The sequence below is a fragment of the Lissotriton vulgaris genome, chromosome 11, assembly GCF_964263255.1.
Source record: "Lissotriton vulgaris chromosome 11, aLisVul1.2, whole genome shotgun sequence".
In the NCBI taxonomy this organism is placed as follows: domain Eukaryota; kingdom Metazoa; phylum Chordata; class Amphibia; order Caudata; family Salamandridae; genus Lissotriton; species Lissotriton vulgaris.
This window is the reverse complement of record NC_141699.1, coordinates 985,395,648-985,422,520: the sequence shown is the minus strand read 5'-3', so window position 1 is coordinate 985,422,520 and position 26,873 is coordinate 985,395,648. Positions and strand designations below refer to the sequence as shown.

The 26,873-nt window shown below is 42.6% G+C and overlaps 1 protein-coding gene across 1 annotated transcript in view; it reads right to left on the bottom strand.

Moving 5' to 3' along the window:
- The window catches only part of LOC147683817 (retinoic acid receptor responder protein 1-like), a 54,971-nt gene that overhangs the window by 13,101 nt on the left and 14,997 nt on the right, over nucleotides 1-26,873 (bottom strand). The window contains exons 2-3 of the mRNA XM_086944221.1: nucleotides 5,229-5,291; nucleotides 1,961-2,135 (exon numbers count right to left, since the gene is read on the bottom strand). Of these exons, the coding sequence (XP_086800347.1) occupies nucleotides 1,961-2,135; nucleotides 5,229-5,291 (238 nt within the window). The remainder of the gene's footprint in view (nucleotides 1-1,960; nucleotides 2,136-5,228; nucleotides 5,292-26,873) is intronic.

Genomic DNA, 26,873 nt, shown 5'->3' with positions numbered 1-26,873 from the left:
ATTATATGTATGTATTATTGTTGTTATATAAAGTAATGTGTAAAATCAATTTATATGTCCACATTTATTCAGTTTATAATTAAAAAGTGTAGTAAATTTTTTTGAAATAGTTAAAAAATAAAAGTAATGTAATGTATTTTGTTAATAGTACTCATATTTATTTATTATTTAATGTAATTTTAATTATTTTAAAAAGTCGATATTTTTTACATCTATATTAATTACAACGATATTTTGGAGTCGATATTTATGTACTTACCTGTTTAAGTATAGGGTGTCGATATTTTTGTAAACGATATTTTTACAACGATATTTATGTCAGCTATATTTTTGTAATCGATATTTTAACACCCTACCCTATGTGAGTATGTAGTCTATGGGCCATATGTATCAACATTCCGTTTTGCGATTCCTAAATAGCAATTTTTAAGGAATCGCTATTTAGAAATCGCAAAATGGTATGTATGTAGAAAATCGCTTCTTTTTAGCGATTCCTTAAAATTCCATAATTGTGATTAGCAAATTGCTAATCGCAATTAAGGACTAATTTCCCATTCATTTCAATGGGCCAGGAGGCCCATAGGAATGAAGGGGAAATTGCGAATCGCAATTTGCTAATTGCAAATTGTGAATATTTTCAGGGGTGCAGGGGTGTCTCAAGAACACCCTGCTGCACCCCTGAAAATGACATGTGTGCGCATATGGCGCACATACGTGCCCTAAGGGCATGTATGAGCGTCACATGGCACCTTTTGATTTTTAAAAAAATGCTTTTTTAAAAGAATTCGCAACTTACCACCAACTAGAATTTGGTGGTAATTTGCGATTCCTTAATGACATTTTGGAATGTTTTTTCCCTTGATACATTGCATATAAGGAATCGCAAAATTTGCAATTCCTTAAATGCAATCGCAAAATAAGGAATGGCAAATTTAGCGATTCCTTATTTCGCATCAAATAGGTTTCATACATACCATTTAGCGAAAATGGGTTCACAAACGCCGGAATTCTGCGAATTTCGGCGTTTGCGAACCCATTTGCCTTGATACATATGGCCCTATATCTCTTGTTGGGCTGTTAGGGTTTAGTGTTTCACTTTTCTGTTTTGTGTTTATGTCTTGGAGATCTAGAGGCTTATCTTTGGTACTTCAATATATCCCCAGATACCCATCACCAGATCCCATGATTTTTTTAAACTCTTTTTTTTTTTTACAAAGTCATGCTTCTCTTAAACATAGTAATGCATGCATGGTAAAGTACCCCAAAAAAATTCAGTTCTGAAAGCTAGTCTCTTCAAGTACTTTACATTTCACTGCATGGCCAAATGGCCATTTTGCCATCAGGCATTTTCCTAGGGGGCTGGAGGCGAGCCCGGTTTTTAAAGGCCTGTGGTTACTGGTGACGGCTCTGTTACTTTCTCTACCTACACAGGGATGATTGCAACAGATGGGATAAAGGGCTTCAGGACAAGAGAGAGAGAGAGAGAGAGAGAGAGAGAGCGAGAGAGAGAGAGAGAAGATCAGAGAGCAGAGAGAGAGAGACAGAGAAGGAGAAAAACAAAGAATAGACTAGATAGATGGAAAGAGTGAAAGGGAAAGAAAGAATTGGGTTTCAACATTTTGTTTCCAGTATGCTTCTAGTTCCCAGACCGGCCATGTATCAATGAACACTAAACAAACCTGATAGATTATAGACAACTCATACATGATTTTGTCATACACAAAGATTTAGAAGGACCATTATTTTACCAATTTGTAAGTCAATTTTCACATTTTGTTAACATTTGCAACCTTGGAGCACCTCCTAAATACATAAAAATTCACACCAAAACGGCAAAATCGATACAAACATTTTTACATTGCCTATATTAAAGTTAGGATTTTATTTAGTGCAAGTATGATTCTCACAACAGAATTAAGTAACAAAATAAAGGCTACTGACATGCAATATAAGTCAGTACCTGGAATTTCATTTGCAGTGATTGGCTTGCTCTGATCTTTAATTTGTTTGTACAAATTGTAATCATCTTCATTAACTTGTTTCTGGCTTTTGTTGTTTGTACAGTTTACATTTACAGCTGGGCGCTGTTTGTGGGACTGGAAGAACACAGTGCCAAAGCACGTTCCAACCTTTCGCTGGAAAACAAAAAACACATAGCAACGTATACGGTTTACTTAGTCACTGTACTGATGAATGCAAGATTTCGGTCAACTGTGTCAAAGCAAACAATGGTTTAGATTTCAGGTTCAGCGTTTCAGCCCTGTTTGTACAAACAGGCTCTTCTTCACGTACTGAAGATTCCAATGAAGGCGAAAGATGCAAGCTGAGACGAGGAAGTAAGTGCCCACCCTCCAGCAGCACTAACGCTGTTAGTGGTCCCGCTGTCTTCCATCCTCCCCCTTCCAAGAACCAAAGATATTTTCATGAGACTGAGAAGCATACAACACTAGCTGTTTTGCTATGTGGACCATAGCCCTAAGTAAAATAAAATTTTGCCAGATCCACAGTATTTGCTAATGTGAAAACCTGTTTTGTGCATATAATTTCTTCCATTCTGCCTTTGGATGATTTTAGAGAGAGCTTTGTGGATATACGTTGTTACAACGCATGCCTTTACCACGCAATCTTACAACACAAGTCGTTACAACGACTTGCGTTGTAGCACGTGGATTTAGGAATCTTATAATTTTATATTCCAACACCAGTCCCCGTAACAGTAGGGAAGGTGTTGCAATATAAAATTGCAAGATTCCTTATCCCACAGCGCCATCCAGCGCAAGTCGTAGTAACGACTTGCGTTGTAATAGCTGCGGGGTAAAGACACTGCGGTGTAAAAACTGCGTGGTAAACGATGTTCCCCGAGCTTTGTTTTTCATGAGGTCATACTAATGGTAATATAGTGTTACACAAATCTATGTGGTTAGTGGCCAATAAAGAGGATGTTTTCCATCGAGGGCTTGAGGTGGCTTCAGTCACTTGAAACACTGAGGTGAAAAAGATAACGATTATTTAAAACTACTCAACTATAAGTTTATACTATGCATTGCACTGGAAGCCTCTTCCACTGTGCAGCTAATCATTAGAATCCACTAGGGGCGGAAACAGTGTGAATGTGGGGATCCCTCCCTTGTTCGCCTCCCTCCCCTATGATCAGTTGCGGCCCGTGCAGGTAAGAATGGTGGAGCTGTGGGGGTGGATTGCGACAGATGACAACGAGGGAAATTTAATTATTTATTTAATTTTCCCTCCTGGTTGACTGTCGAATCCTCCCAAACCCGGTCCCACAGCACCACCGCTCTTACCTGCACGGGCCACGGCTGCCTAAGATTACTTTAAAATTAGCAAATGGCTGTTCTCCTACCACCCACCCATACAGCCCCTTTTAAATGCCTTATTCTTCCCCAGGCTCAGAGACCATACCTGGCTTCAACGTCCCTACCACGCCTTTCTTTTGTTTGTTGCAGTTTTATATAGCTCGTACTTGACCAGAAGGTATCCGAGTGCTTTACATGAGCACCTGTTGGATTACAGACGGACACATTCATTTCAAGGCACGGGGAGATTGAGTGATTTGCCCAGAATCACAGGATGCTTGAGCCTCCCGCCAGGCTTGAACCTGGTTCCCCAGCTTCAAAGTCGACTGCTCTAACCCTTAAGCCACATCCTCTCCCTTGCCCATTTTACTATTTAAAAAAAACAGACCCTCCCCTTGCCAAATTCACCTTAAAAAATAAATAAATAAATTGTGTCTTGCCATCTGGATATCTCCCTCCTCCACCAGTGCCAATATTTTATTTTAAAAGAATACCTGGAGTTGTGCAACCCTCCTGCTCCAACCTCTTTCTTTCCCTCGCCTTTCACCATTTAAAGATAAATGCCTGGTCTTAAGCCACTCCCCCACAGCACGCTCTGCAGCTCTTGTCTTGAACCAAAACCGTACTCTCTATTCGCCATTACAGGAGAGAGCTCACACTGCACTGACAGTCTCTCTCAGTGATGCTTTGTATTCCCTCTCAGCGCAGGTCTACTGAACCCTGTGTCTGACAGGGAAGATGGCGGGTCTGCCCTCATTCTCAGCCCCCTTGGGTGTCTAGAGCTCTTAAAATGTATTAGAATCTGGTATTCAGACTAATGGCTCTCTAGACTATAATGTCAAGCTAAGACCCCCTAGTTGCATCCCAGAAAAACTGGTTTATTCTTACAATGTATACACAAGGGGAGAAACTGGGTACTATGAGGTATCTACAATTTACCTTCATCTATATAATTTCTATCAAGCAATTGCATAGAAAATAGGCATACATTCTATAAAGTTTTTTTCAGCAAACCTGAGTACATGTATCTAAATATTCATGCTTTAAGTCACATAATAACAGAATAAGATCATTCCATTGAACTAATGTTTCAGTTTCACAGTCGCTCCTGTTTTAATCTATTTGCCCTCATGTATCTAAATAATTCTTATATCTGCCCCTACAATGAGCAAAGCAAATCCTTTTTAAATTATTCCAAAGTCATATATAGCAGATATTCCCAGTCTGTGAATTCTATTTATACAATTTTAGAGATTGCCTCTCTTGAAGGCAGGTTTTCCAAGTGCTGTGCTACATCATCCAATGGATAATCCTACCTTTGATATAATTGCTGTCAGAAAAGCTTGGGTGGAAAATGCCTCTACAAATCTATGCTCTTACAGAAATAACCAATGAGTTTCTGATAACCCGGGACAGCTGTTACCATTACCAACTTATCCATCACACTGAGGAATGTCTACAACCTGGAGACAGGTACCCACTACCTATAAAAAAAAAAAAAAACTCCTACCCCTCCAGCTTTGCCCATAAAGAGCCAACTCAACCCACCGCCCAGTAATTCCTGTGTCTGGTTGGGAGTCCCAGCTCTCTGTAAAAGTTCCATGAACCCTGCCTAAAAAAAAATCAGTTAAGAGAAAAAAAACTAAGATAAAATGCAGAAAGTAGCCTAGAAACAAGCGTTTCATTCAGTCATCTTTGATTTAGAAAAAAAGATCCCCACCTTTCCCCTCAAATGACATATACAAGTAGCAAGAAGAATGGCATATGTAAAAAATAAAACTTTCAATGAGGTGGAAAAGAACATGGGAAAGAGAATTTCTTATACTGGATATACTTGGTTGTGCTGCTCTTTTAAAAGAAATAATAACTGGTGAATATATTACCCTTCGGGCGCAATTTTGTGTACATACTTACACTGGTTCTGAAATCATCTGTTGTAAACTCAATGTAGTACTTGTGGCCAATTCCTGAAACACCCTGAAACAGAGGGACACAGTGTAAAAATAATATTTAAAGATTTCTGGCTAAGAAGATAAACTTCTAAAAATAATAAAACTCTATTATTATGCGAATTTCTTTCAGTTTAAAGGTCGTAATACATTCTTGTCATCTTACATTGTATAAGGTAGAAAGAAAAGGCCCATCACACAATTTTTTAATTAAAAGTACAATTCTGAAGCACGTTGAGATATAAATGTAAGGCAAAAATGCCTTGTCGTGCCAGACTTTCAGCTCTCTGGGCTCTGATGCTGAACACATCTATTTTGGGATACAAAAAAGTGGCTGCATCTCACCTTTATCTGTTTATCAGAGTACTTCATGACAAAGGAATACCCAGAGGGTTTGCTTGCACAATTGTTTGATTGACTGTGTTCAACCACACTAAATTAGTTCACTCGAACTCTAAAAGTAGGCACAGATGTTTAAACAGTTTCATTCTCTGCTGCGTTGCAAAAAAATGTGTTTATGTGTATTTTTCACAACTTGGCAAGATGTTTAAACATTGTGAGGTATGGTCAGCGTCAAATTAACCAGCGGTAGTTGCTCAAGCATGATGCATTGAGGAAGTTGCACAAGGCCTTGGCACAGCCATTCTGTGAAAACCAATCTTTATTTTTCTAATGTTCATTTCTTTCTGCCTTGGAATAATGGGAGAGGTCATGAAACGAAGTTCAGCCTGGTCTGGAAATCGAAGTTTACGGACAATGTTGCACTGTTTTGGCAGATAACTCGGGGCCATGCTCCCTGGGAATTTGGAAATCAGCCACAGTTACTTGCGTTGCAAGATCTCAGGCCCCCTTATAATAAGTTTATTTTTCCCTTTTGAACTTTAGCTGATTAAGAACCCAGCCGTGTTTGTTTTACTGTGTCTGCATGACAGTTTCAGATCTGCAAAAACTGTTTCCTGGCAGCGAATAGCAGAAGTTGAATTTTCCTCTGTTTCCACTGAAATCTGAAGATCAGCAAATAACGTTTAACTGGAACCTCAAAGGTTCATTCACTCACTCAGTAAGTCAGTTTCTTCATGGGAATACATGTGCTGATAAATGCTTGTCACTGTTGCTTCGAATTTAAATCCTGTCTGTCCAAAAGGGATGGGCCACCATCAGTACGCGTGACGCATTGTGGGGGATTTCACAATTTCCCAGAGGCCGATTACGGTAATCTGAAATACATACCTTTTGACAATTTTTATACACATTGATACATGTTCCAGTGAACTCAAAAAAGGATGTGACTATTTTATTTTGGTCATCTCACAAACCAAGGCTCATAAAAAGGCTTGAAATCCATTATCACCCTGGGCCAGAACTTTGCACTGGTGCATATTAGTTTTGCAACAACATTTCGCATGATTGACTGGCGTAAAAGCCTCTTTTGATCAACCAATTCGAACACAAATTCTATTTTTTGCATTCTTGGTTATTACAAAACTGCACTCAGGGGCGGCTCCTATATGCGGGCGGAGGAGCGTCGCCCCTCTGCTTTCTTGCAGTGCGAGAAGCGGTAACATAAACTGGTATAAATACCATTTTATGTTACTGCTTCTCACACTGCGAGAAAGCAGAAGGGTTTGGTTGGGGGGGATCGGGCGACTAAACCAGTCATGCGCACTCTGCCATTTTTGAGAAAATGGCCTGCCCATAGACGCCTGTGCGGTTGGCGTCCTAGCCAATCACAACACTGCCATTAGAGCGTTGTGATTGGCTTAGGGAAGGAGAGGGAGGCTGCCTCCTTCCTGCGGCTGTGAGGATCAGAGGCAACGAGGGACTGGATTGGTCCCGCTAAGGTAAGTTATTTTCATATTTAGAATTAAACCTCCCCCCTCGTGCCACCCCACCCGGGAATCATGCCAGCCACGACTGACTGCACTACCCCTCTTGAATGATATGTAATTAGTCCCACAGAATAATGACTAACAAGTTAACACAGAGGGCCTCGTTTACTATATTTTGACACACAGCAGCGCTGCTGTGCATCAAAAATAAAAGGGCAGGAATGCACCTCATCTACAAGATACAGAGCATTCCTGTCCATCTTTCCTACGCCAGCGCAAAAACAACAGCCGTGCGCCAACGCAGACAACATTGTGTCATGTTGCAAGGGTGCCTGTGTTCTGGGGATGATTGTTTTTGTGCAGGTACGGACACCATCCTGCATAAAAACTAATCAATGATGACATTTTGCTCTTCCTATGCATGCCTCTGAATGCATCACACATGGAAAGAGGAAAAAACAAGGAGAAATAAGTGTTTCTCCTCGTTGCGCCACTTCTATGCCTCCCCTGGGGAGGGTGGAGGATTCTGGTGCATTCCCAGCTTCACAAAACACTACAATTCTGGGAATGTGTCAGGTTCCACGGATGTTGGGTGGGAATATCCACAGCAACACCCATGGAATACCCCTTTCACGCAGAGTAATGCGTGAAAGGGCCCAATATTTACAAGGCCATGAAAAGTCACGCCGGATGACTTTACGCGGCCTTGTAAATATGGACAAGCCCATTGCGTTGCCAATGTGTCAAAAAATGTGACACATCGGCGGCGCAATGGGCTTGTAAATGAGGCCCAAAGTACAGTCAAAGGAGTGCATCAGTGGAAGTATGCATAATAACAGACCACCTCCTTGCAACCTGTGGTGGAGCACAGAAACTGTGATCTAACTGCCCATATGTAATCATGTAGAACTGATCTAGGCCACCTCAAAGATGTTCAAATGCCTTGTCCCAAACTTCTGGTGCCCTCCATTAAAGATGGAGGCTGGCTACCTTACCTCTCGGTCCCTAGTCTATAGTTTGTGTAATAATCTAACAACTGCCCCAACTAGCATCAGGCGGACACTTCATTCACTGGACATCTTAAATAGTAAATGAATTCAGCTTCAGTCAATGGTGCTGAAGATTTGCAGTGCAAAAAAGGTGAAAAAAGAAGAAATTGTGCAAATGTTAAAATTGACTACTAAGATACTACAGAAACTTTAACAAACACTATCCTAGTGTCAAATCTAAAAACAGTGCGCTGGCAGTTTGAAAGAATAACTATCATAAGCGATGAAACTGCCATTTCATTGATTATGATAGTTATTCTTTCACACTGTCAGCGCACTGTTTTTAGATTTGACACTAGGATAGTGTTTGTTAAAGTGTCTGTAGTATCTTAGTAGTCAATTTTAACAATTTTTTCTTTTTTCACCTTTTTTGCACTGAAAATCTTCAGCACCATTGACTGAAGCGGAGTAGTGGCTGTCCCAATCACTGGGGTATGAAGCAAGCACAGTTTCTCACCAATTCTTGCTGGCTGCACAAGTCGTGCAACCTACAGTAAATCCCAGATGATGAAGTTCTGCCACTGAGGGGGGCAGATGGGATTCTTTCTCACTCTGTGAATATGGTTTTTCTTTGAACCAAGGACTCTAGTTTCTCTGTCAATCTTTGTCTCACTGTTCTTAGACCGGTAGGTTCTTTGTGTTTTTTCACTTTAGACTAGGATTGCACCATAGGGCCTTATATCAAATATTTCATGCAAGACTGGTTGATGGCCTTGATCATTTATAAACTAGATGGTCAAAAACTTTTAATGCAGAAATAAAACAAGATACTCTATTTTGATCTGTCAAACTAAGACATGAGGTATTTAAAGCAGTCAATTGAAAGTTACAGAATTTCAGGAATCTACATAAACTATATTACATGCCCTTGTATGTTTGGAATTGCTGCAATCACTTTGTTATAGAGGTGGGCTTGAAATACTAGTAGTAGACATTTGCTTGTAAACTAATGCCTTTAAAGAGTTCTGGGTTGCGTTGACCAAACAAATGAGTATATACGGGGCGGGGTATGCTGTCACTCTAAGAGCAAGGCCCTCCAGACTGAGGAAAAGAGTTTCCTCAAAGTCCTGTTGTGCCTCCCTACGTCCGCCTCTACAGAGGTAGTACAAAGCGATATTGGTCTACAGTACCTAGCTGATATAACCGCAATCTGCCCTTTATTACACTGGCATGCTATTTGGACCAAAGAAGAAATTCATTTTACTAAGTCATTTATAGAAGATTGTTTGTCTTTGGAGAAAGAACTGTGCATCCCCTGGCTACATTAAATTCATTTATATTGAGTTGTTCAAGAAGCCAATCCTGCCTATTCCCCGATCAATATTAACATTCTCCAAATGGTCTATTAAAGATAATTTTATGTATTACAAAAGGGAAGCCAGGATGAGAAGAGAGGGAGGGAGACCCACTGTTGCACTTTATTTCTCACTTGCATTGAAGTAGGGCTATCAAAGTTATTTAACCCATGTTTTAAATGTATCGCATAGTTTTTTATTAACAAGATTAGATTCTGGATTGTCCACCATTTAGTTGCCTTTCCCTATATGAAAACTTGCCCACCTGACACAATCCCATGTCCTTGTGACGCCCGAATCAAACAAAGCACTATGCACTTTATGCTGTTCTGTGTCTTTTATACCAATTTTAGGTGTTACTATTAAAAATCACTATTGCTTACACAAGATCTTAGAAAGCATATCGTTGCCTTAAAATATTTGCTTGAGCTGAACGACTCCAGGGTATGCTTTAATGTTGCACTTTATAATTCGAAAGCAATTAACAAACGAAAAAGTATTGTTTTTGACTCTGTAATGAACCCTTCGGAGACTGGTTGGCAGCCGTTTAGTCATTTTAAGTATGTATCTCTGATAGTGTAATCTTTGATCATAATGAATTGTCATTGCTACCGTTTTTATTTTTCGATTTTAGTTATGTTTTATAGTTTTGTGATTGCTTTTATGATTGTTCATTTTAACATACCAAATAAAGTCTTTTCGATTCAGGTATATAAAATTAAAAAAGGGCACTATTTGCCAATGATTTGCTTCACCTTTGTGCCACACAGAAGGGAGCAAGAGTGACACAACTCATTTGTTTGGTTTACAAGGCCATGTAAAGCCCCCATGCATAGTAGCCCTGAGTGGCTTGATAAATCTAGAGTAACGTAATCCATCGCAAATCTCTGCTTTGCGTTATTCTGCCTCAGAGAGGTGTTCCATTGATGGTGCATGGGTGTTCCCACGCAACACCCATGGATTTTGGTACATTTCCAGATTCACCATTACTGTTAGACCTGGGAATATGTTAAAATGATAAGCCTCCCCAGGTGAGGTGTAACAAGGAGAAATATCTTTATTTCTCCTTGCTTTTTCCTCTTTCTATGTGTGCTGCATTTTGCAGTGCACACAGAAAGAGGACAATCCTCAGGGGATTACTTTTGTGCAGTAGGGTGTCTCTGCCTGCACAAAAACAATCTGCTTACAATGCAGGCACACCTGCATCATAGTACAAGGGTGCCTACGTTGGGACTAGGCAGCACATTCTGTGCCAGCACTGGAAAAATAAAGGAATGCGCCATATTATTTGTAAATTGATACTTGTATAGCGCACTACTCACCCGCAAGGGTCTCAAGGCGCTTGTACGAATACCGCTGTGGAACCCATCCTGGCTTTCCCAGTGAGGCGTCCACTCCTGGGCACCCCCAGGGTGAAGGCCAGGCATCCTTAGCGTTGTGGGGGCCGTTGTGGAGATTAAGCAAGCTATTGCCCAGAGTTGCAGAGTGGGACTCCATGATTGGAATACGCACCGAGGCGAGAATTATCAGGTCCGTGGAATTTTGAGCCCAAGACCCACCGAGGCAGGGAATTGAACCCTGGTCCCGGGCTCGACCTCTGCATCAGGGTCTGCCGCTCTAATCATTGAGCCACACTTCTCCACTTTTAAGTAGGATACATTACTGCCCTTTTCCTGTAGCACAGCAAGGTGGTTTGCTGTGCTGCTCTGAGTGACATTGTGGTAAATATACCTCTTGGTCTGACTACTTGTACTATCGTGCTTGGTATCATCAATAATATTCCACACGTAAATATCAGACTTTGCATGGTTGCTATTGTAACTGCTCAGTTATGTATTGCCATGCAATGGATTAGTCATTAGCCTCCAAAGGTTGGACAGTTTTGGGTGTTATTTCGGACAGTTGTTATAATTGAATCCGTTTTTATCAACTAGAAGCCTTCAGGGGCCTATGGAGTCGTATGTCTATATGGGCTCATTCACTAGTTTAGGATAAAATGAGTCATCCATGTTAAATGAATGTCTAATTTCAAATGGTGGGATGTATTTTATTCTTATGAATTGTTGTTGTATGTGTCTTTCTTTTTTTTCTCAATAAAACATTTTAGAAAGAAAATATAAATATTTCAATTCAGCTTAATCTTCATTTGGTTTTAAACATGACAAACCATAAATGAGCAAAAACGAGACACCATAAATACATACTTAAAAGATTAAACTATCCACAGTTAAAAAAAAAAAAACATTGGCATGAAGTGGCATAGAGGGCGTTGCGTAGAGTATCGTAGAGTGGAGTGGTGTCCTAGAATTGCATAGAGTACAGGGTACAGTGGAGCAGAGTTTAATGGAGTGGAGCATCATAGAGTGGAGTATCGTGGAGAGCAGTGTTGTAGAGGGGAGTATAGTGGAGTGGCCTGGAGTGAAGTGGCATGTAGTGAAGTGAAGTGACAGAGTGGAGTGGTCCAAGGTAGATTGAAGTAGTGTAGGGTAGAGAACAGAAGTGTACAGTAGAGTGGTGTAGAGTAAAGTGGTGAATAGTGCAGTGGCGTAGAGTAGAGTGATGCAGAGTGTAGTGGCATAGAGTGTAGTGTCGTAGAGTGACATAGAGTGGAGTGATTCAGGAGTGTAAAGTGCAGGGCTGTAGAGTGTAGGGGTATAGAGTGCAGGGCTAATAGAGAAGTGCAGAATAAAGTGGTGTAGAGAGGAGTGAAGAAGAGTAAAGTGGTGCGGAGTACAATAGAGTGACGTGGAGTGCAGTGACTTAGAGTGCAATGGTGTAGAGTGACATACCAGGCTGTAGCGCTGAGTGCAGTGGCATAGAGTAGAATAGTGTAGAGTATAGGCACTTTATAGGCATACAGTGCAGCGGCACAAAGTAATTGGCGTAGGAGCAGTGGCACAGGGTACATTGGTTTTTGAGTAAAGTGGTGTAGACAGCATTAGCATAGAGTGCATTGGTATAGGATACAGTGGCGTAGCGTAGAGTGCGAAGGCGTAGAGTGGCGCAGCATAGTGTGCAGTGGTGTAGCGTGGAGTAGAGAGGTATGAAGTCGAGTGTCATGGAGTGCAGTGGGATAGAGTAGATTGTTTCAGAGAAGAGTGGAGTGGAGTGGTGCAGGGTAGAGCATAGTGGTGCAGGATAAAATGCAGTGGCATAGAGTAATGGCATAGAGCCCAGCGGCATAGAGTATAGTGGATAGAGTAAAGCGGTGCAGCGTTGATTGCAGTGGCGCAGATTGTAGTGGTACACAGTGGGGTAGAGTGGCGTAGAGTGCTGTGGCATACAGTAGATTGTTTCAGAGTAGGGTGAAGTGATGTAGAGTGGAATGGTGCAGGGTAGAGTGGAGTGGTGCAGGGCAGAGTGCAGTGGTGTAGAGTAGTGGCGTAGAGTGCATTGGTGTTGTGTGAAATGTTGCAGAGTGGAGTGGCATAGAATCGAGTGGCGTAAAGTGAAGTGCATAAAGTGCAGTAGCTTAGAGTATATTGTTTCATCGTACAGTGAAGTAGCACCGAGTGGAGTAGTGCAGGGCAGAGTGGAGTGGTACCGAGTAGTAGCATAGAATGCATTGGCGTAAAGAACAATGTTTCAGGGAGGAGTGGTGCAGAGTGGATTAGTGCAGAGTGGAGTGGCCTAGACTGGAGTGGTGTAGAGTGTAGTGGTGAAGAGTGCAGTGGTGCATAGTAGAGACAGGTAGAGGGCACTGGCATAGAGTAGAGCAGTGCAGACTAGAGTAAAGAGGCATAGAGTGAAGTGACGTAGCGTATATTGTCATAGTGGTGCACAGTAGATTGTAGAGGCATAGAGTGCATTGGCTTAGAGCACAGTAGAGTTGCATAGAGTTGTGCAGAGTAGAGTGCAGTAGCATAGAGTAAAGTGGTGCAGAGAAGAGATGCATAGAGTAGAGTTCAGTAGCAGAGAGTGCAGTGCTGTAGAGTACAGTGTTGCAGAGTGCAGCGGTGTAGAGTAGAAGGGCATAGAGTTCATTGGTGTGCCGTGCAGTGGCGTAGAGTGCTGGAGATTAAAGTGACAGAGGGCAATGGTGTGGCATAGAGTAGAGTAGAGTGGCGTACAGTGAAGTGTTGCAGAGTAGATTGGCATAGAGTGCAGGGGCGTGGTGTATTGGTTTTGAGTAAAGTGGTGTACAGACAGGACCGGACTGGCCATAGCGGGCACCGGGCAATCCCGCGCTGCGCCGCATGGGTGGGGTGCCGGTTTGGGGCCCCTGGGGGCCGTTTTTGTTACAGGACCGTTTTTGCAGCATAAAACCATCAGCAGCAAAATCGCCCTGTATCAAAATGGCCGAAAACTAGCCCTGGCAAAGAGCTCAGCAGCACCTACAACCCCCCCGGAGGGGGGGTGGTGGAGCCGAGCACTTTGACAGGGCCGTTTTGGTTCCCAGCCGGCCCTGTGTAGAGAGCATTGGTATAGAGTGCAGAAGTGTAGAATAGAGTGACATAGTGTGGAGTGAGGTAGAGCGGAGTGACGCTGAGTGGAATATGGTGGCATAGACTGCAGTGGCATAGACTAGATTATTTCAGAGTGGAGTGCAGTGGTGCAGAGTGCAGTGGTATAGAGTAGAGTGTCATATGCTCTGGTGCACAGTATATTAAAGGGACTTTGAGTGGATTGGCGTAGGGTACATTGGTGAGTGGAGCGATGCAGAGTAGAGTGGCATAGAGTCCAGTTGCAGGGAGAGCATTGTTGCAGAGTACAGTGACAGAGTGTAGTGGCATAGAGTGGGTGATGCAGAGTAGAGTGGCACAGAGTGCATTGGCTTAGAGTGGTGCAGATGACAGTGCAGTGAAATAGAGTGCACTTGTGTATAGTGGTGTAGAGCAGAACAGTGACGTAGAGTACAGTGCTGTAGAGTAGAGTGTATTGGCATAAAGCACAGTGGAGTAGAGTGATGTAGTGTGCAGTGCCACAAAGTGCAGTGGCATTGAGTAGAATATTGTAGAGTTAGTGGCATAAAGTGCAGTGGTGCAAAGTAGCTGGCTTGGATGCAGTGGCGTAGGGTGCATTGGCTTTGAGTAAAGTGCTGTAGAGTGCAGTGGTTTAGATTAGAGTGGTGAAGCATTGAGTGCAATGCATGGAATGGTGCAGCATAGGGTGCAGTGGTGTAGAGTTGAGTGGTGTGGACTAGAGTGGCATAGAGTGCAGTGCCATAGAGCAGATTGTTTCAGAGTAGACAGAAGTGGCATAGAGTGGAGTGATGCAGGGTACAGTAGAGTGGCATAGCAGTGGTGTAGAGTGCCTTGGCAAAGAGTGAAATGTTGCAGAGTAGAGTGGCATAGAGTGGAGTAGTGCAGAGTGAATTGGCCTAGACTGGAGTGGTGTAGAGTGCACTGACTAAGAGTGCAGTGGTGCATGGTAGAGTGGGGTGGCATAGAGTAGACTAGAGTGGCGTGGAGTGGCATAGAGTGCAGTGGAATAGAGTAGATTGTTTAAGAGTAGAGTGAAGTGGTGTAGAGTGGAGTGATGCAGGGTACAGTAGGTTTCTACAAGTGCCACTACTACTCAGTATGTAAATGTTGCAAATGTAAGAAAATGGAGTTTACTTAAAATGGGAACAAGGCATATAGATTAAATGAATGGCTGTCTCATGTAACAGTACCCATGCCATCTCCTTAATACTGTTAAGTGCCATCAAACATACACAGGAAGCACATTAAGATCCTTCAAATCAAGGTACAAGAACTCTACTGCAAAATGTATTAACATGATCGTAAGATTCCCTTATCTGAACTTTTTAATAAACAACATGAACATCAGAAACGTTGTGTTCTTCACAACTGACCACATCCCAAAAACAAACAGGGGTGACAATTGTGAACTCTCACATGGAGGAAGGGAGAGTTTTGGGATGCTGAAACTAGACACTGTTAAACATGGTCTGAATAAAGAAGCAGAAGTAAACTATTGGCTATAAGGCCCTGCTTCCTCTTATAGAACCACTTAGTACTCCTAGCTATCAATCGTTCAGATGTAGAGGAGTGCATAACAGTTAACCAAATCATGAAATGCAGATTGTGAACAATGGAAAAATAATCTAGGTTGGGTGCCGTATCCCTAGACCTAACCTATGATGACGGTGAGACTCAAGTTCCTCTTTATTGGTACACCAGCGCCTCATCTTTGTTCATCTATAATATTATGCAACTTTTTATAGACTACGTGCCACCATTCTAGAAGTGATATAAGTCACCATTGAGTAAGATTTTCTGAATAATATATTGATGGCTTGATTACAGCCCTGTCATTTGAATTTACCCGTAGGTAGCCATATCTGAATATACAGCTATACGAACATCTTTTCACATACTATTTTCATTTACTTGCAATAATCCAAGTGTTACAACTCACAACTCTTCTTCCTAGGAATATTCATGAACTGAATCTTATTTGTGACTTCAGTATTACATTGTTGATTAATAATAAGGCATAGCAAGATGTAATCAAATTAATTTACACAAAACCCAGACTAGCTATGTAAACACCATTATTTCAAACCTCATCCTAGGGACTAATTTATCATTTTTACCAGTACTCCTATTATCAACAGAAGAAAATCTTAGGGGCATATTTACAAGCCTCTTGCGCCATGGTGCGGGGTATTTACAACGTGACGCATCTGGGAGATGCGTCACATCGTAAAGCTCTGCGCCAGAAGGAGGCGTTCCTGTGCAGGGGGGGGGAGTTCCGGCGCAGGAACGCTTCCTGAAAGAGGCTGAGTGAAATCTACAAGATTTTACTCAGTCACTTTGGGGGCCATGCTGCGTCAAAACCCTGCACCTGCTTGAAGCCGGCGTAAGGATTGACGCAGCATTAGAAGAATAGGGCCCCCCCGAGCATTGCTGGAGCTGCGTCGTGCTTGCGACGCAACTCCAGCAATGCCACACTTTTACGGGACAGATGCATGACGCATCTGTGCCGTTTTTGCCCCATGGTGCGCCGCATTTTAAACGCAGCGCAACCATGTTGGCGTAGGCATGGTGCACAATAAGTGGCGCATCCCTGCTGATATGCAGGGATGCGCCACTCATTGTAAATATGCCCCTAAGTCTGTTCCCCACATCAGACCTCCCAGCTCCAATGTCAGCACTTCACTCACGTGTCACCCCTTTAGTGTGGCTCTGAATAGGCCCTGGCTGCACAGTTGATGCAATCATTAAACAGTATCGGTCTTATGGCTACACAATTTAGTACAGTTGCAAGAATATGGGATCATGCCTCAGATATTGGAAACTGATTATACAGGTTTCCTAAGTGTTTTCAAGGGTAATTTTAGCCATGATACTTTACATACTATGTTTTTGTTTTGGATTATTCTCCAAGTTTTGCACAGAAATTGTCTTTTGTAGCTGGTGGCTCCCAGTTCAAAGGGAGTTCCCACAAGTGACAGCCTTACGGCATAAAACCCTAAAACGTTTTCACATCCACTGATCATAGCTGAATATTTCTGAAAAATGCTCTATTTCTCATTTAGTTTAACTGCTTCTATTTTCTCCTTTATGAGGGAACTAAAAGTACACTTTTTGCCTATGAATTTGGGTTAAAGCTTTATTATTATCTGTGCTGTTGGATGGAGTAACTTGAAATTTGAAAGGATTGAATATGTATGGAATCAAGCGATGAATACAGTTTGCATAAGGGGTCTACGATTTTTATTTTTTTATTTGATCTGTTTTTGGTAGGTCTTAAACTTTGTATATACCATCCCAAAGGTGCACAGTACTCTGTAGGCTACCCATTGCAAGGTATGCATTCATCCCAAAACTTTTTTTTTAAATGTGTCCTATTCACAAACATGTTTTGCAGTGAATACTTCAGTAGTACTCTCTTACATACTCATACATGCCCTTGATATTTGTCTACAAAACATATAAAATGGGGATAAAGTGGGAATATTGGGCGATTATACTTATTCAATTAGTAAAAACTGAAAATAGGGTACCTGCTTTGTACTTCTACTAATAAGAAGTTGGATGTTGCAGCGGATTCGCAAAGGCATGTAAGTGTATGTAAAACAGTCCTCGTGTAGCACTACTTCCCATTCTCGTAAATTATTTTTATGAATTATTAGAACATTGGAATGTTGGGAGTGCTCCGAGCTTATAATGATTTAGAAATGGGGGTGGTGATATAATGGCTGGTATAAGCCTGGAGCTCCAACATTCCAATGTTTCTTTGTTCACAGCTCTGGCTGTGAACAAAGGCTTCAGGGACTCGGAGGGGATTCCAATCCCCTCACGCTCCCAAAAGGCTTTGTTTTTTTGTTAGAACATTCTGTCCTCTAGTGACAGAATGTTCTAATAGCCTTATAGCCCTTCGTAGATGGGCTATACCGCTATTAAAGTCCCTCTCCCTTGTTAAAGGCCCTCGCCTTCGGCTCGGGGCCTTTAACGCTGGAGAGGGCCTTTAATAGCCGGTATAGCCCTCTACGGCGGGCTATAAGGCTATATTATAAATGCAGTAAATGTGTGCCCCTGGGTATCCGGAATGATGCCTTGTCACAGAATGTTACCACTGTCAGGAAATGTGGATGGAACTTTCTCATTCTGTAGGAATACCAGGCTAGAGTATGGGGGCTACATAAAGGTACCACTCACCCTAAAGTGTGTAATGATGTGTTAATATGATTGTTCTCTTTTTAAATTTTGATATGCAAAGTTATATGAGTAATTTATTAACCAAAATAAATAAATGACACATTAGAATAACAGTGGTCCTAAAAAAATTAAGGACAACAGTTATTCCTTACATTAACAGCAATGTGAAACCCATAAAAGTAATCCAGATATATGCAGAACATTTTAGTAACTCTAACCCTTTTGATAGTCTATACTTTTACTACAACTTGAGTCAGACCATAAATAGAGTTATGTGCATCCTTATGGAAATCAAACAGTTACTTAAAATATCAGACATCTTAGAAAGTACTCTGAACATTAGCTCGCAAGGCACTGCCGTATAAGAGCAATGTTTACCCACAAAAATGATCATGTGGACATTAAAGTCCCATTTCAACTTGTTAGGGTTGACTGGCATTAATCCATCAGTCTTGTAGTGCCATGAAGGAAACATAAAACAGTGTCTATGAATAATAAAACAATTGTATTCGTTCTCTCGACTAGGTTATCCCCAGTGCTTGATTTGTATAACAGTATTGGGCATATTTACAAGTCCCTATCACCACCGGAGCGTCACTTTTTTCGACACTTCTGTGGCGTAGCGCCATTTTATATATTTACAAGGTGGTGCTAAGCCACTTACCGTGGCTTTAAGCCACCTTGAAAATATGCCCCTTTCCGCCACAGTCCTCTGAGGCAAAAGTGTGAGTAATTGGTGTTGCTGTAGAAGTTAACGCTGCAACACCCTTTGCTTTTCAACACTGTCCCAGATTTAGAGGGCTGAGGCAGCGTAAAAAATTAACGGCATGGAATACCTGGTCTTAGACTGGCGATATCAGAAGAAATTATTAATTTCTCCTAATTTTTTGCTCTTTCCATGTGAACTGCATTCTGTAGCATACGTGGAAAATGCAAATCGCCATTATTGATTGTGTATGTGCCGGAAGGTGTCCCTTCTTGCACATAAACAATCTTCTATGCAGCGCAGGCACCTTAGCAACATGGCGGCTGGGTGCCTGCGCTGGTGCCAGGCAGCTTTTTTTACGTCAGCACTAGGGGAAACACAGGGGTGCGCCGTATTCTTGTGAATACAGAGCATAACTGCATTTTCAAAATGTCGGAGCGCTGTGCTACCAAATTTGGTGCAGCTCCATGCTCAAACATTTCTTTGTAAATATGCCGCTAAGTTCTCTCTCTCTCGCTATAGATCAAAGTGTGTTAACCCCTTCACTGCGGCGGCTATTCCGCCGCAGTGCTAAGGGGGCGGGGCGGCCACATGGCGGCCGCATGCTGGTGACGGAACCGCTCCGTCACCAGAGTCGGTTGCGCTGTGCTTATGACGGTGCGGTTCCGTCATGGCCCGCGCCGCTCAATAGAACGCTCAGCGCAGGCGCAAAATACGCGCCGCGCAGGAGCGTCGGGCGGGCCATGACGGAACCGCTCCGTCATCAGCACAGCGCCACCGCAGTTGATGACGGAGCGGTTCCGTCATCAGCAGGGGAGGGGTTAAAGAAAAAGTAAGTGCTGGTTCCCAAAACTCGGTGCCGGTGGGCCCCACCTGCAACCACTAGCTCGAATTAAGCCCTGGTTATCTCCCACCATATTCCCCCTTCAACATCTGAGCCGAGCCTGCTATAGTTTCTTGTTCACATTCTGTCCATCACAGATACATCTTACAACCTATACCGCCATTTTGTTTTGCTCACTTCCTGCCCAGACAGGAAGTGGCGTCTAGTGTCTGAAGCCTTCTTCTGGCCCTGCCCCAGAGCCCTGTATTCCCTGAACATGCCGCAAGCATCGCCTTTTCAAAAATATCCAGTCTAAATTTCAGTAGGCCAGCTATTTAGTTTTTTTTGGTCCCGAGTAAACTAATATAATCTTAGTGAGCGTTTTCAATTTTTTTGGGATGGCATAATTTTGTCTCAGTATGATAACCTATTCTTCTCAAACTATCACTATATATTAATAGCAACATTCTGAAGTAAGCAATTTTAGTGCCACTGTTATTTATTTAGGGTACTATATGAGTCAATATGATTCTCAGGCTGTTAGACTGCCTTTTTATTTCTATTGCTTAAAGCTACCCAAAGGTGTTAAGGCTTTTTATGTGTCACTGGCGGAATAGAGGGAAAAAATAGGGAGAAAAAGGGTGCCATAAGGAAAAATAAAGTGTGATGAGTAGTACCGATAGTCAAAGTAATGGTAAATGTAAAGGTACCCATCTGCTCAAAGCTATCTCCATTAATTAGTATTTATTTTTAACAGTTAATGAGGCGAGTAGCATACCACGAATATAATACAGTATATTTTGTAAAAGGCAGCACATTTCTGTAAACATGCCCCAGAGCATTTTAAAAGTTTGAGAGATTTCCAATTTCACAAACATTGAAATATTTAAGGAATTTGATCTATGGGTACATTTTATCCTGAAAACTGAGCTGCCCAATCTCCTGGAGTTAAAATAATTCTTGCCCTTTTGACCAGCCACAGCATTCAGTGGAAAACAAAGACCAGCACAGGAAGCTGCATTCCCAGCATTGCAACATAATGAGAGGAATGAAAGAAGCTGCCATCCAATGAGTCGTTCATGAATGATAGATTAAAATACAGGAACTGGATCCGCACCAAAGGCTGGCGAGCTTCAAGTCGCAAGAGATTGTGCAATATCCAAAACACACAGGTTGCCAATATTTGACGCAACGCAGCAAGACCACTTTCTGAGCTGCGCCAAATGGAAAGAGCAGGAATGTGCCACATTTACTAACATATACATCCTGCTCTCTGTCTATGCTGGCAAGCACCAACGCAGGCACCTCTGCGCCATGGGGCAAGGGTGCCTGTGTTGTAGTCTGAATTGTTTTTGTGCAGGAAGGGACACCAACCAAAACAATCCTTAGAGGCATTTTCCTTTTTCTAAGTACTTAGGGCCATATGTATCCTCAACCTGTTTTGCGATTCTCAAATAGCGATTTTTAGGAAATCGCTATTTGAGAATCGCAAATAGGTATGTACGTACAAAATCGCATTTTTTTTGTGATTCCTTAATTGCGATTAACAAATTGCGAATCGCAATTAAGGAATACTTTCCCATTCATTTATATGGGCCAGGGGGGCCATAGGAATGAATGGGAAGTTATTCTCAATTTGCGATTCGCAATTTGCTAATCACAAATTGAGAATAATTTTAAGGGTGCAGGGGTGTCCAAAGGACACCCTTTTGCACCCCTGAAATATGCATGGGTGCACATGTGGCGCACATACAGGCCCTAATGGCATGTATGTGCGTCACATGGCACTTTGAAAAATGCAAAAATGTGCTTTTTTCAAAGAATTCGCAACTTACCACCAACTAGAAGTTGGTGGTAATTTGCGATTCCTTAAGGACAATTTGCAATTTTTTTTGGTTTCATACATTGCATTTAAGGAATCGCAAAATTTGCGATTCCTTGAATGCAATTGCAAAATAAGGAATCGCAAATTTAGCGATTCCCTATTTTGCACCAGATTTTCCATAATACATACCATTTAGAAAATTTGGATTCGCAAAGGCCGAAATTCGCAGAATTTGCTTGATACATAGGGCCCTTAGTGACAGGAAAGAAACTAGGCAAAATAAGACTGTTTCTCCTCATTGCGCTACTGTCGGGGAGGCGTTCAATTTTGACGCATTCCCAGGTTTACTTGTCGTAGTAAATCTTGGAATGAGCAAAAAAGCATGGGTTGATGCGTGGGAACTCCCATGATCCACCCATGACATGCCTGTCCAGCACAGGGTAACGCAAAGCAGAGACTTGTGCTGCCTTGCTTTTCCCTAGGTTTACCAAGCCAAGCAGGATGGCTTTGTGTGGCTTTGTAAATCTGACTTAAGGATTGTGTTGGCTTGTGTCACCCTCCAATCCTCCAGTAAATCTTGCCCACAGGGACTGCTTCTTCACAAATGACACTCGGTAATTACTGAGTGGAGGAAATACCACCCAGCTTGCAGTTCTGCCCCCTGCACAAATAGGAGTTTCTTCTCTTCTAATGCTATTACTGAATCATTATGTTCTTAAGGAGATCTTGCATTGCAATGCATGATGAACGCTTTTACAGCTAAAATGTGTGCTCAGTCTTCAGACATCCAGCATTATTTAAATAAAGTACACCTTTTTTCACAGCAGTCTTTGTCAGGACTCAAATGTGAGCCTGTTCCTAACATGGCTGCCCATTTGCATTCTTCCTTTGCAGGAGGAAAACCTGACCTCAACAGGGCCCAACTGGCAATTTTCTCGGACCAGCCCCCGCATGGTGCATAGTGAGCTTGTCGGACCACTACAACGGGAGTTTCTTTAAGGACGGGGCAACATGTGAAGCACTGACCGGCTTTGGGAGGCTAGAAACGGAAGCGAGTGAATTATGCCCGCTTTCTGCTTTTGTTACTGGGGAGTGATATTGCAACACCGCTGCCAAACTGACCCCCAGTGAAAAAAAAAAAAAACTGTCCTTACCCTTACAGCTGCCAGGGGAAACACCCGATGCCCATACCACCAGTCCGACCCTGGGGCCTCATTTATGAGGCCGTGCGTCACTTTTACGCCGCCGGTGCTTCACTTTTTGTGATGCACCAGCAGCGTAAAAAATGTGCCTTGTTGCACCAAATTTACAAAGTGACGCATCTAGGTAGACGAGTCACTTTGTAAACCCCTGCGCTACATTATACCTACGCCAGGTATAATGTATGCAGAGGGGGCGTTCTGACGCAAGAAAGGGTCATAGAAGTGACGCAGTAAAATCTATAAGATTTCGCTGCGCCACTTCTAGGACACAAATGCGTCAAGTTCTTACGCCTGCCTCACAGCAGACGTAAGACTGACGCAGGCCCTTTCACATGGGGCTTGCCCCATTTGAAAGGACACATTGCTGGAGTTGTGTCACTTTTGTGACACACTCCAGCAATGCGTCACTTTTGCGCTATACAGATACGTCAGAGATACGGACGTATCTGTAACTCCTTGTGCCATGATGGGTCATACTGTAAATATGACGCATCATTGATGTCGCAAGGATGGATGAATTGATTGGTTGGTGAGTGGGTGGGTAAAAAGACTTATGAATGTTTGGAAGTGTGAGGGGAAGGATGGAAGTAAGGAAGGAAAGCTAATAATGAAAAGGTAGATAGTTGGAATGGTGATTGGATGGATGAAAGTAGGAAAATATGGATAGATGGATGTGCACATGAAAGGCTTAAAGATGAACGGAAGGGTTTAATTAGTGACCTCATCTAGATTCTGCAGGGGTTGCTCTCTTCACTCACCCAATGGCATTTGAGGTATGAATCAAACTGGGGGTATTTTAATTTGCCGGCTACTTTCTTGAATATCAGGGTGAGTTTACAAAGCACTATGGGTATGCAGATATCATGCCAGAGGCATATGCCTCACTGTGTGAAAGAACTACGTACCCACAGTCCTTTCCTAGCTCACCCTTACATTCTGGATGGTTAAAACAACACATCTGTACGGTGTATAGACAGCAAGCTAAACCACTCATCTGTCGAAAGATGGTGGGACATGGCAAAGCCAGTGGGTTTTCCTTTAATATGATTTTGCATGCAAGCATTATTTATGCATGCAAGTCTCTCACATCAACCTGCATTAAAGAAAATCCTTTTGGCTTTGTGAATGTTTGCTCCTAGCTGACTTCACATTTGGCACTAAGCAGTGCTTAATTTGAGCCAGTCTGAAATGACCAAAACATCACTTGCTGCCCAAGTCATTCTTAGCGGCCATTCTTATAGCTTTGAGGGCCTTGAATAGACTGAAGTCTCACACTTGTAGGAGTGTTGGGTTGGTAGTTTTGTAAATACGGTCACTGGCAGCTCTGTCAGGGGCAATGCGTGGTGCAAGCTGCAGTGGCCTCCTGAGAGCCCTGGCATTTATTTATTTTGACAAATTAAGCACTGGCATTAGGAAACTAATCTCTCTTCGTTTTATAAAATATATTTCAATTCCTTTCAATTAACCAAGTAGACTAATCAAAGCACTATCCTGTAACATAAATGTAGACATACATTGAAAGATCGCCTGCAGCCACGACCTAAAAGCGTGTTGTGGTATCAGGCGCGGTTCGTCCATTGGGGCGTGGGGGCGTAGCCCCCCCTGCCCAACGCCGCCCGCAGCTCCCTCATGACAATCATGTCAATGAATCAACATGACGTCAGACCGCCGGGCGGGCGTCATGTTGATTCATTGACATGATAATGTACAGACGGCAACACAAGTACGCATGCGTGGGGACTGAGGGTGAATTTTTACCCGTGCCCACGCATGCGCACTTGTGTTTTGGCGGCGTTGCGCATGCCCATCAGGAGCCCTAATGGGCGTGCTGCGGGCGAGAGGGTACCTGTGCCCCTGGCGCCAGGATTGGCCAGGGGCGCTGTGAGCCTGTGACGTGTGCGGGACCGGCAGCAAGGTAAGAGTGTGTTTTTCGGTGTTTAGCTTGCACAAATGACTTGCGATAGTTCAGTGTGTTAAAGCATCTGCTGCAGAAATGTGTAAATACATGAATGATGGATGGATGCAGGGTGGGTGCATTAATGATTGTTCGGTGGATGGGTGGGTGGATGGGTGCATGCATAATGGGTGGATGGATGGATGCATGAATGATGGATGCAGGATGGATGGGTGGATGCATGAATGAATGATGTATGGATGCAGGATGGATGGGTGGATGGATGGGTGGATGCATGCATGATGGGTGGATGCATGATGGATGGATGGGTGGATGGATGCATGAATGATGTATGGATGGATGCATGGATGCATGCATGATTGGTGGATGCATGATGGATGGATGGATGGATGGATGGGTGGATGGATGGATGGGTGGGTGCATGAATGAATGATGTATGGATGCAGGATGGGTGGGTGGATGGATGGGTGGATGCATGAATGATGTATGGATGGATGCTTGCATGATGGGTGGATGCATGATGGATGGATGGGTGGATGGATGGATGGGTGCATGAATGAATGATGTATGGATGCAGGATGGTTGGGTGGGTGGATGGGTGGATGCATGAATGATGTATGGATGGATGCATGCATGATGGGTGGATGCATGATGGATGGATGGGTGGATGCATGAAGGATGGATGGATGGGTGGGTGAATGGATGGATGCATAAATGATGTATGGATGGATGCTTGCATGATGGGTGGATGCATGATGGATGGATGGGTGGATCGATGGGTGGGTGCATGAATGAATGATGTATGGATGCAGGATGGGTGGGTGGATGGATGGGTGGATGGATGGGTGGATGCATGAATGATGTATGGATGGATGCATGCATGCATGATGGATTAATGCATGATGGATGGATGGGTGGGTGGATGGATGGGTGGGTGCATGAATGATGTATGGATGCAGGATGGTTGGGTGGATGGATGGGTGGATGCATGAATGAATGATGTATGCAGGGTGGGTGGATGGATGGGTGGATGCATGAATGATGTATGGATGGATGCAAGGTGGTTCGGGCTCGCTCACTGCGCTCGATCGCTGCGGTGCAATATGCAAATTAGTTTACGCCCCACCACTTTCAAATGTCACCAGCCGCCCCTGTGTGGTATTGTTTATTTTCAAGTCTATCCTTCTGCCTTTAACTCACTTCCATGTAAGCATAGCCATCTAACGTTGCCCTTAATATCGATTTATTAGTATTTAAGTTCATTTTATATTCATGCTCATCACTTTCCAAGCATGACTGCACGTAAGAGGTGGTAGTGTGCGTTTTTGGTTTCGTAAAGCCAGGTGAAGACCACCAGGCATAGTCAAAATAAAGTCGAAACTTTACTTCATTGTGCAATGTAAAAGATCCCTGTGCGCAACAGGTAAACCCAACACCGCCTTTAGTTGTATATCCAAATCATCAACTCAAGAACGCTAGTTAACCAGGATTTGACAATGGCACCGGGAACAGGTAACACACATCACAAGACCATCATTTATAAATGCATTAGGATTCAATTCAATTTAAAAAAATGTTATTCGAATACCAGAGGTATCCATAAAAGTACAGAAAATACAATAAAATACGTAAGATAAAATACGTTTTTTTTAAAACCATAAAACTGTTGAAAGTTCCAATCTTCGACAGCCACATTCAAAACAGTACTTCCAATAATTACAGCATAACCAGGCCACAATTTATAAATGCATTAGCACTAATACCACCAGTAGTAATTAAACCAGCAGTACATTACAACAGCTTTGCAGCAAACTAGGAGAATGAACAGTTTTTGAACAGCAATAAACAAGAACAGACTCTATAGTAGATACTGAGTTTCAGGAGATCTTCAAAAGGTCAGATAAGTCTGGGTGGAGATGGTGTGAGCACTTTTATTAGTTTCCTTACTGCTAGGAGTTGCTATTCACTTCATATTTATGGAGGCAAATTTCCAAAGGTTAGTTGCAGCCCCTGACAAGAGTGCTTCAAATCTTGCAGGTTTTAAATTTAGGAGTTTACAAAAGGAGTGAGTATATGCTCACATGGCCCTGCTTTCTACCAGGAGTCGTAAGCAGGATGACCAGATAAGAGGGGGGGCTCAGATGAATCACTTTTTTGTGTTAGACCACAAATTTTAAATATTATTCTATCTTCCACTGATAGCCAGTTTTTAAGTCTCTCTGGATCAGAGAGATGTGGTCATGGCATTCGAGACATCAGAGAACTGAAGCATGAAAATGTGACACGATGAAAACCTCCATGTCATATTTTCAGACATGACATTAAAAATAATAAATCAGTAACCACTAATACTCTCA